We start from the raw sequence: 11,103 nt of genomic DNA, 5'->3' as shown, positions 1-11,103 counted from the left end.
TTAAAATAATCAATGTAGGCATTTCAGCACTTAATTTCCCTTGTGTGTTGATAGCTGATCATTCTTAATCCATTAAGATTTATTTAGTCGTTTACAATGCAAAATAGGTTTGCACTGGTCACTTGTGCCATTTGAAAATGTCCACCAGGTTAAGTGCAGAATGTAGTCCATTAGTCTTCCTTGACTATATGTATTAATTGCATTTAAAATCAAGTTAATGTGGATGTGAAAGTGAGGTAACTATCAATATATGACAAAGCAACCCTACTTACATAAGTTACATCATTGATTGTAACATTTAGTAAAAGTTAGTGTACTTTTTAACATCTTGTGTGTAGGTCTTATCATGAAGTATATTTTTATTGTGCTTTTGAATGGCCCTAAATACGCAAAGCAGTAAAAGAATACATTTCATTTTGCAAGTCATTTTTCGGTAGTGTGTGCGGAGGAGGTATAGAAGGGTTACAGAATAGAGTTTTATCTGCCCTCTTTCTCACGGCACCTTTAAATGAAATGCTTTTCTTATGCTTTGCTTATTCACATAAATAGTAATGTGGAGACTTTTATTAATAGTTAATGGGAAGAAGGCTTTCTCTTCCAATCTGTATTTTCATAGTTGTGATTTCCTTTGTGACTTATAGAACCTTTTCTTCCAATCTGTATCACAAAGATGCAGTTGAATAAGAAACAAATATTTTTGGGTTATTGGGAGTGGTGGCAGAGCGAACTGACCTACTCCACCAACTGTATACACACTGCCTTATAACATTGGTGAGGCAAAGTACAGTATTTCTAGCTTCCCGTCTGTTCCAGGGTAACACCAGGTACGCAACAGGAGCAGAGCTGCACATTTTCACATTTATTGTTCTGATTATGTGCTCTTTAAAAAATCTTCCTTCAGCATCCAGGTGTGCATATATATGTTTGTATGTGTGGGTAACCATGTCCAACTCCTTGCCTTTTTTTTAATTGAGTAATTGGTGAGGGTTGGGGGGGAGGGGGGAAGGGAAAGTTTTAGAAAGATACAACTAATGATTTCCATTAATAGCAAAATAATGTTTCAAAATACCATTAAATAATGTAGGAGATTTTCACATTGCAAATGAAAGGGAAGCTTTGCTAGAGAGGAGATAACAAGTAAGTCCATCACATGTTGACAAGTGAAAATGAGGAAGTGTAAAGAAAAATAAAAGGAGTAGTAGAGGTGGAAGACTTTTTAGTTCGCAGTTGATGGAGGTCCCATAAACTTAATTAACAATCAACATCTGACAAAAAAATCACCTGCAACCACATCATCTTTGTTTCGCTTCTCATCAGATTTCTCAGTTAATGGAAGATTTGCTCAGTGTAAGTGTGGTATCTTACTCCCCACGTCCTAAACGTAGGAGGAGATGGTACGGTGATGTTTCATGTGGCTCTGCTCACTTTGCATTAGGCCTGAGCTAGGGACACAGCTATGCCTGCAGGTGCAGATGGTGTTGCCTTTGGCCGGCTTAAAGCTGAGACAGTTAATTTTTTTATAGTTTTGGGCCTCCGTTGTCTTAATGTAAAATAAGGACTATGACCTCCAGTCTTTTTTTGTGAAACAGGAGCATGGTTTTTGTCTGTCTGACCCGAACTCTTAAATTTAGTCTATTTTCAATTTGTTGTTTTGTTTTGTTTTTTTCCCCATTCTCTTGTTAAGACCCTTATTGTTTACTGCTACCATCAGAAAATGTACACTTGGTTTCCATGCCTTAACTTGTGGGTAAAGTAATTCTGTGGCTTTTTTTTTTAAAAAAAAGTAATTTTGTTGCAAAGATGCTATATTGAAAGTATTTTTCTCATTTTTCTGTGAACTAAAAGCCAAGTGCGAATCCAATAGTATCACATTTAACACAGCATATGAGAACCGTTAAAGTTTGTGATAATGCAAGTATGGCTAAGAAATGGTTAATTGCTTCAACATTGTTTCAGATAGCCTTATGGTAAATACAGATTTTTTTCCCCATTAGTTTAACTTTTAGTGTAATGTCTTCATCTTAAGTATAAAATTTTGAGTCGTTCCATCCAAGAACATACTGGAACAAATTTGGCACCAGCAACCTAAAAGGGAGATGCGCTGCTTTTGTTTCAGGTGGTAAGTACTGACTGGAGCCTGCCAGCACTTGAATTTCCATGGAGTTTAAATGGAGATGTTAACAGATATTCAGCTCTGGATCTGAGAAATAAATAAAAAAACCTCAAGGCCTCAGTGATTTTTGGATGAGAGCAGTCAACAGAATAATACATTTCTGTATTGTCAGCACACTGTAGCTATGATTGGTCTGAACTCGAGTTCTTCACAAAGGAGTCATGTAAATGGAAAACAGCAAAGGTCTTGTATGGAAGCCCTGTGGGACACCTGCAGTAACAGAATGAGGAACAAATTTACAATTTAATCAGTAGGAGAGAAACTAAGGGAACATAGGATTGAATCCACATGGTATTTGAATTCTTTGACAAAAAAGAGCAGTATAAACACCAATAGATTTAAAAAAATCCTCTCCAGCTGTGGTGTTGATGTTATTAATTGTGCAATTAGTCTTTAAGATCATAAGTTAAAACATCAACTTTTAATACTCTTTTATTTAATGCAAAGATAGGCCTTTTTTTATTTGCATGGGTCTCTTTATAGAATGCAGTGTTGATTTGAAATGTCACCAAATTAATGATTAATTTAGTTTTTTCAGGATCATTTAAATAAACTGGTTTTTTTCAGTGATTGATTGAACGTGATTGCTGTTAGCTGCAGTCTCAACCTGCTTTTGATATTTAAACATATAAAGCTGACTAGATATAACCATTCAGGTGCTAAATATATTTTACATCTACTTCCAACAGTAGAAATGGAAGTATTAAGAGATCTGGCTTCATTGTCATTGAACTGTGAAATATTCAACCTTGTCTGCCCGTGCTTAATACTGTTGACTTTTTTATTTCAGTTAGAAGATTAAAATTAAATGCTTCATTTTTCGTCAGCTTTTGGGAATTAAATTGAAATTTAAGACTCTAAAAATTTTTACTAAGATCCTCAATTTCACCAACGGATTCTTGGAGGATACTCTGTTTTCAAGGGCAAAGAAAAAAGGTTCATTGATCAAGTGTGATACAGTGCAACATTTTTCTTATCAGAGCTCTTTATGTGTATTTATTAAAGATCACATATTTCATATTATGCTTAACTGTATTGGAAGAAGTACTTCACAAAACATATACTAGACATAATATGGAGACTCTGTAACCATATTGTACTTACTTTTAACTGCAGTTCTATGATTTTGATTTACTGATTTAGGGGTTTAGTGGTCAGAAAATTGGAAAGTGCTACAGCATGCTTTAGAATGATGTTGCTATGTAGTAACATGGGGACTGACATGTGCCCAATTTAACTATTTCAGTAAAAAAAATAGTTTTTCCTTCCTTGAGAGAGGATCACTGTTAATTAAGATAGACAAATAATTTGACTTTTTGCTGAACTGGTGTGATACAAGAAATAGGCTGGTACTTCTTCCTTGGAGAAATAATTTCAGAGTTCTTTGGTCTGCAGTAGACATTTAATATTAAAGTTTGTTCTTGAAATAAATAATAGCCAAAATGTCAATACTTCTGGTTTGCAGAATAATCATAAATTCTTGACCATAAAACAGTCATAAAGGCATAATATTTTATCCACTGTATATTCATACATTGCATGTCATTACAATAGCTAGGTGATGAATCATTTTCTCTGTGTGACAGAACAAATCTGAAATACCAATGCTAATGTGAAATCTATTCAAAGTCAGGAGACTTGTAAAATTACTTTGCTTTAAATATATTTGCTTAAAAAACAAGTACATTTTGCAGTTTACACCAGTATCAAGCCACTTTAAGATGATTACCTGAGTTTCAGCATTTGGAAGTGGGGAAAGGTGTAGAACAACTTTTGCCATCTTGTTGCAAGGTTATCTACCTACTATGTTGTCTTCTCATTTTAATATCTTGTGGGTTTTTTTAATAATAATAAAAAAAGAATAAATTGTTATTAAAAGTTAAGAGAGTAGTTTCCATGATCTTGAACTTAAGGAAACTTTAATGAGTAATGTACAGTATGTACCGTCTGTGTCCTGGGAGTATAAATTTATGTACGAGATAGATACTTTTTTTTTGTTAAACAAAAATCTCAAACAGGTTAAATGTGGGATAGGCTTTTTTAAAGGTTATTTTTTCCCAGGATTTTTTATTTCTTTAACGGTGGGTGATATATTATTCTAATTCAACTCATATCTTATGCTAAATTTTACTTAGGATCAAAGCCATTCAAGTGCAAGATATGCCACTTTGCAACAGCTCAGCTCGGAGATGCCAGAAACCATGTCAAGAGGCACCTTGGGATGAGGGAATACAAGTGTCATGTCTGTGGGTGAGTAAATTGAAACAGTCTCCACCATGGTTAACCAGGAGAAGAGTGCAGGATATGCATTGTTTCAGAATTGAAAACTGTGATGTGAGCAAGAGTGGCTAAAATTATGCATGCATATCCTCCTTTCCATTGTTATGGTAAATTCCTTAAATACAGTTATGACATTCTTTTCCCACTTCTAATCCTGCACTGAAGATGAGCAATTTTATGGGCTACAAGGTCAATTTGAACCTGTAATCTGTAAATTGACTAAATTATAGGATGTTCATTCACATTGCCAGGGAGAACTGTAAATTCCATTTAAAGACATAAAAAATATATAATATAGACTTTACTGTGTGGGTTTTTTTCTTTTGCTATACTGTTATAATTTTAGTACCATTAACAGATTTCTGGACTCCATTAGGGTTTTCATTCTTTACGAAAACAAAACAGAAGACTGATTTTTCAAACAAACGGATCTAAAATATTGCAGGCATAAGACTTTAAAAATAAATTGAAGTCTTTTATGTATGCTTGTGTTCTTGTTTGTTACCCCCCAAAAATCTTGTTTTTCTTTTTTACTTAATCGTTATTTCCTCAGAAGGATCGTTCATAATGTTTAATTGTCCTTCAAATGTGTTGCATTTAATAGGAGGCATTGAGACTCCTTAATGCAAAACTAATTAATTTAGCAGAAATGTTTAAAAGGTTTTAAAATGCCATGGCATATATGGTACATCATAGGACATTCAAAGTTGGATTTTAATACCCTAGTTCTGATTAAAAATATATTTTAATGTTATTATGCTGGAGAAATTAACTAATATATGCATCATATAAAAACATTTTACTCAAACCTATGTAACCTGCTATAGCAGTCTTATGGCTAATGTGTAGAACAGCACAGGTTCAATTAGATGATGCAGTGCACACATGAATGGTGTGGTGTGATGTTGGGGATAATATTCAGCAGGAGGGTTTTTTTTAGCCTTAGTATACCAATCTACTGCAGGACAAAGTGAGTTACACATTTTAAAGCACAAGTGATTCTTCAGCTGAAGATGCAGCTGAGTGATTTTCACTGATTCATCTTTCTGTTTTTCAAATAATTTTGCATGCAGCATTATGAGATACTTTGGATGTTTTTACTCACTTAAGAAAATTAATTGCTGACTTCTTGAAACAAGAAATAAAAATGTATGAGCCTAATTCGTAAGTCCACTGAATATCAGTAGTAGAATAACTTGTGCTACTCTTTATTTTGCAGCATGTTTAAAAAGAACATTATGCGTGGTAGGCTATTTTCTATTGTTTGAAAAATCTTATTTACTATCCCTGCTATATGAATTGCCAAGAATTTGGCATGGAAGATAGTTAACAACTACAGATCCACAAAACTGTTTAGCTAAGGCTAAGCTCTGTTCTTTAGAAGTTGTCAACAAACTTGACAATGGTTCTTTATTCAGTTCCCTTTTAACTTAAAACTGAAAAATCATCATATCATTTAACTGTGTTATTGTAAAAGTAAAAAAATCTCAAAATAGCTAATACTGTATCTTTTATAAAGAGAAAATTAAAATTATTGGTATTTGGCACAGTACCTCATTTTTTTCAAAAGCTCATTCCTTTCCTTCAGGATTGACACATTCTTAGAATCTGTCTCAGAAATTACACAACTCTTGGTTGCAATTCACGACAGTTATGCAAGAGAGCAAAACATGTATGAATGATTTAACCTGTGGACTTAAATGTTAGTCACTTTGCTAAGCTGACTGCTTCCTGTATGTTGCTGGCATGTCATACCTGGTAGCCAAGCAGGTACTCATTTTGCATTTTAGTGTAGTATTGTATTGCTAGTTTTCATCAACAACGTGAAGCTGTCCTATTTAGATATGACAAAACAATCAGCTGAAGAGACATATACCACAATACCCTGTGCTTACAAAAATCTTATTTGTATACCTGTATAAATAATCATCACGTTTCACTTAATGTGCACCAAAAATGTGTTTTAAGAATTATATATTAACACTGATTTAATTGGAAAAGACATTTTTGTACTGTAGCTAACAGTCCTGAAGAATTGAGCAGGATTTGAAGAAGGAGGAATGACCAGAGCAGTTTGAACCATAGTCCAAATAATGAATGTGCCATTCCTAAATGTGGAAGAACAGAAGAAAGTGTAATAGCCTGTGCTGTATTTCTGCTATTTTAATTGAAAGGATTGGATAGTGTGTAAGTTAAAAAAATAAAGTAGCAACATAAAAAAAAATAAAATTGCTACGATTGGCTATCGGATTAGTGGCACTATAGAGCATTGGTACATTAACACCACTGACAATGTCAATTCATTATCATTGATGGCTAAATAATCTTAGAAATGCTCAGTGGACCTATTAGTTCCTGAACATAAGCAGCTCATGCTGCATTTCTTCATTAGCTTTAATTGCTATAAATTTTACCTTTTTAAAAATCATGCTTTAAAAGGTGAAGTGATCTTTCAGGAACATTAACTCCGTAATTTTGTCACAAACAGAAGGTCCTGCACTATGTTTTCTTTTCTATAGTAGTTAATATTCTATCCTCTGACTTTTAGATTCATAGTAATAAGCCCTCTGCTAGTTGCGAGGATAAATTGTGTTTCAAAAGCTTTTGAATCTGCTTGGGCACTTTCTAAAGGTGAAATGTCAGTGCAACATTGTGGTGTAGTGTGATCTCAAAATACCACCTTTTTTTTTTTTTTGTCTTTTTTAGAGAAAAATTCTCTGGAAATTTTTTTCTTTAAAAAAAGGCAAAAAGCTCTATCTGTGGTGTTGTTTTAGGAAGGGTTTGCTGTGTCTCAATTTTCCAAATGATCCTTATATTTACACGATACAAAGTACACAATATATAATTCACTTAGATGTTGAAAAAGGCAGTAATTTTGCTGTGTTGTTTTATTTTTTTTTAATTGAAGTTCAGGGTTTGTTTTTCTTCAGCTGCACAGCAGAAACTACATGACACAGAAATTGGACACCGCTAATGTTTTAACATTTGGAATAAACCGTCTGCTACTCATTTCCTTATTGCAGATGTGTGTTAATTGTTTTCTTTTCCATACCCATGGCTGTAAAATATATCCCATTATTTCAGAGATAGTATCTATTTTCTGCGGGTAGCAAACTGCTGCATATTTGAATTTAATTTTTGAAAGTCTGGCTCTGAAATTGGCTGATACCCTGGGTTAGATGAGCAAATCTTGGTTGCCCAGCATTTAAAATTTTTGTTTCATTTGCCTGGTGAAATGCAGTGAAAAGGCTTATCATGCACTTTTCAAATTTTATGCCTCAGGTAGAACATGAAAAATGCATTGTTCTGCACTTGAGTTTTTGAACAGAATTTATAGGCAATGTTTGATTTAAAAAATGCATCTACTATTCCTTTGCCTTTTTTTTTGCCTTTGCTTTCAGAAACAGAATTTTTGGGGATGTAGTTACATGTTTCAAGTAAGAGTGGCTGCTTCTTTCTTTTTTTTCTTTCCTTTACAACTTCTTAAAAATCTACTGAGGAAGATGGGTATAAGGTAGGTTTGGATTTTTAGGAAAATTTTCAGTGTTTAAAAGATGCACATAAACATTTTTTGCTACCTTCCTAAAAATTGAAAGGACATTTGTAGCAGTGTCTTTATGATGTTTATTCCATATATAGCAGTCAAGTGTTTTAAGGAACAAAAATAAGTATTTGTATACACAAAGGAATTTGGAGGGGGGGTGGAATAGGTTGGGTTTTTTCTGTATTTTGCTGGAGTAGTTCTTTCTTGTGGTTTTTTTTGTTGTTGGTGGTGGTTTTTTTTGCTTTGTTTTGGTCTTTTGGTGGATTGATGGAGGTATTAATCTTTTTTACTTTCTGCTTTTCTTGGTTTGCTTTGAAACTCCTTTTCCCAATTAATTCTGGAGATGCTATAAGATGTTCTGCTAAGTAACTGTTTTGCTAAATTTGGTTATTTTTTAAAGCCCCATTTAACCATCTTTGAGGAGTTACAGTGTCCTAAGCATGGAAATAACTTGACTTTTGCTGCTGTTGTTAATGCTAAGAATAGTTCAGAGATCTTAATCTGTATAAAGTTCAGTGTTTTAATGACAGTGGTTGCTTTGAGAATGTCTAAAAAAAAATATTCGCCTATATTGAGTATAGTGGCTAATAGATCTTCGTACTTTATAGATAAGAATGTGCTTTGACCAGCTGCTTCAAAAAAATTGGCTGAACTCCTGTGTGTTGTGTTCTAAAAATTCTTTTAGATTTTCAGATTTTTTTTTTTTAACTGATTACTGTTAATGTCAGGCTACTTTTAGTGAAAGCATACTCTTAAGATTGCTTTTAGCAAGCAAAAAAGACTTATTCATAAATTTATTGGTAGGAGCAGGAAAAACATTATATTTTCAAGGATGCCTTAATGTACTGTAATGTAAATTAATTATTTATAGTTGTGCAGTTTGGGAAATCTTAAATAGAAAGTTGCTACTCTAGTAAAACTATTTTTGTGTGGTATTACCTAGTTTTTGTGCATTAGAAGGGATCTCTGTGTAGATGATTATAATGTCACTTTCTGACCTTTGCAGCTTGAATAATTGTAAATCATTGCTTCATAACGTGTCAGAGAATGTCTGTACTAGGCAATTAAATGGCAGAATATAATAGACCAAATTATTGCCTGTCATGTTTTCAACAACACAGTTAGTATTTGAGTTACACTTAATCATTACGTGCATTAGCAACTTCATTGGAATCCAGCTTCAGGCTGAGCATGAAATACATTACATTATTTAAACCTCTAATGGTAGAAGTCATTTATTTGTGTTGAAGTGTACAACATGCAGAGTTTCATAAAGCAAGGAACACTTGAGAGCTTAATTTATCCAAATCAAAGTCTAAATGCAGATAAACACAAGTAGCAAAAATTAGTAATTTTTATAGGCTGGAAATATTTAAAAATACATGGTTGTGGGTAATTGTAGGCAGCAGGAATAAATTAAAATCACTATTTTTAGTCAGCTCAGAGAACTAAAACTGTTGTATACCTAAATCATGAAATGCATCATGAAATTGCATTTTTGAATGAACAATTAATTACACACATCATACCTACCAATGTGTCCAAACAAAAAATATGTATTTGGTTCAGCTGTTTAGATCAGAGATAAATGCATGTGAAACGACTGTTCCAGATGCAGCTATTTGGAGTTTCTCTGTCTGCATTTTGCTGTTTGGTCCTATCACACACTTGTGTCTACGTTTACTTTAGTAAAGAAAAATGAGGTGAACTTACGTAACAGCTTTCCAAACTTGCACACACTTTTAAACAAATTAATGAGAAAATCCTAGAAAAATATATGGAGCAAGGTAACATATGTGTTATATTATCTTGCCAATTTTTGTTCAGTTATCTATCATTTTATTAGATTTGCGAACATGACCTTCAGTACATAGTCTCTATTTTGACTATTTAAGAAAACTACTTGAAATGGAAGCAATTTACTTTTATTCAGAAAGGCTCCCAGCATCTTTAAACAACTGGTACGGATCCTACGGGACGTTGTGCGAGACTCTCCTGGCCTGGATGTCTGCCACGGAGTTGGCTGGAGTTAAAGCGAGTGAGTGGGAGACTCGGGTACAGGCGGAGGAAGGACTCTTCTGGTTGAGACTGGTATTACAATTGATACAGAAAAGTCAAGACCCACTTTCTGACTTAATAAAATGTGTTTTTAGCAATTTGTATGCTAAATTGGATTATAATAATGATTTAGTTGTACTTGCTGATGAGACAAGGTATATAAAGGACATATTTTTTGTATGTGCTGTATGCAGTCCAATTCAATGCACTTCCAAATCGTAATGATCACGATGCACAGCGGTGTGACTACGATATGTGCGGGACGTGTAACTAGTGCTTTTACAGACATGCATTTTTGATTTTTTTACTTTACTGTGGGTTGCTCTGACGTCCAGGATGTGTGCGTTTCTGTTGGGCCGTAGGCACCTTGCTTTGAACGCGTCCTCCGAGAGCAAGCGCCGGCCGTGGCGGCGCAGGGAGGGTTTGAGCCCTACCTGAGAAGGCAGGAGTTGTGACTAATGGGAAACAGGTTGAGGGTGCAAAAATCGGGGTAGTGCTAAGGCAAGCGGCAGTCCTAAAATTCAGTATACCTGCTGAAAAAGAGACTTCCGTCCTTACAATCCATGGCTCGGAAGGATTGGCCTAAGCGTTGACAAAGGTAATTGTTAAAAATTGCCGTCTGTTGGCAGAAAGAGATGGCAAAAAAGTGGACTGGGTTTTGGTTACCATGCGAAGAAGGGAGCCTGAGAGTTGTCGGTGCGGGTGGTTGGTACTGACAGGGAGAGAGAATTGCTTGATTAAAATTTTGGCTGGGTTGTTTTGTTGATAGGCTTAAGTTGGCATGGTTTGGATTTCTATCCAGAATTCAGAAGGTTTACATGTGCTTCATTTTTGGTTTTAATCATTTATGCGTAGGGATTGCATCAAGCTCCTGATTCAGCTGTGGTTTTCCTCGGTGCTTTTAGTAACTTTACTTTAAAATTTAGAGGATAAATAACTGAGCCTAATCTTTATCAATTAATATCTCTTCCCTAGTACTCCAGGGTTTGGTAAAAGAAGCGGGATGTTACCCCAAAAGGGAGAAAATAGACTCTGTGTTTTATACCTT

The 11,103-nt window shown here is 34.4% G+C and overlaps 1 protein-coding gene across 1 annotated transcript in view; it reads left to right on the top strand.

Annotated features, from left to right (window-relative positions):
* Positions 1 to 11,103, top strand: part of ZNF407 (zinc finger protein 407) — a 351,046-nt gene that overhangs the window by 34,296 nt on the left and 305,647 nt on the right. The window contains exon 3 of the mRNA XM_069778852.1: positions 4,309 to 4,423. Coding sequence (XP_069634953.1) covers positions 4,309 to 4,423 — 115 coding nt within the window. The remainder of the gene's footprint in view (positions 1 to 4,308; positions 4,424 to 11,103) is intronic.

The sequence above is a fragment of the Haliaeetus albicilla genome, chromosome 3 (genome assembly GCF_947461875.1).
Source record: "Haliaeetus albicilla chromosome 3, bHalAlb1.1, whole genome shotgun sequence".
In the NCBI taxonomy this organism is placed as follows: domain Eukaryota; kingdom Metazoa; phylum Chordata; class Aves; order Accipitriformes; family Accipitridae; genus Haliaeetus; species Haliaeetus albicilla.
The sequence above is the reverse complement of the archived record's forward strand: the minus strand, read 5'-3'. Positions and strand labels throughout refer to the sequence as shown.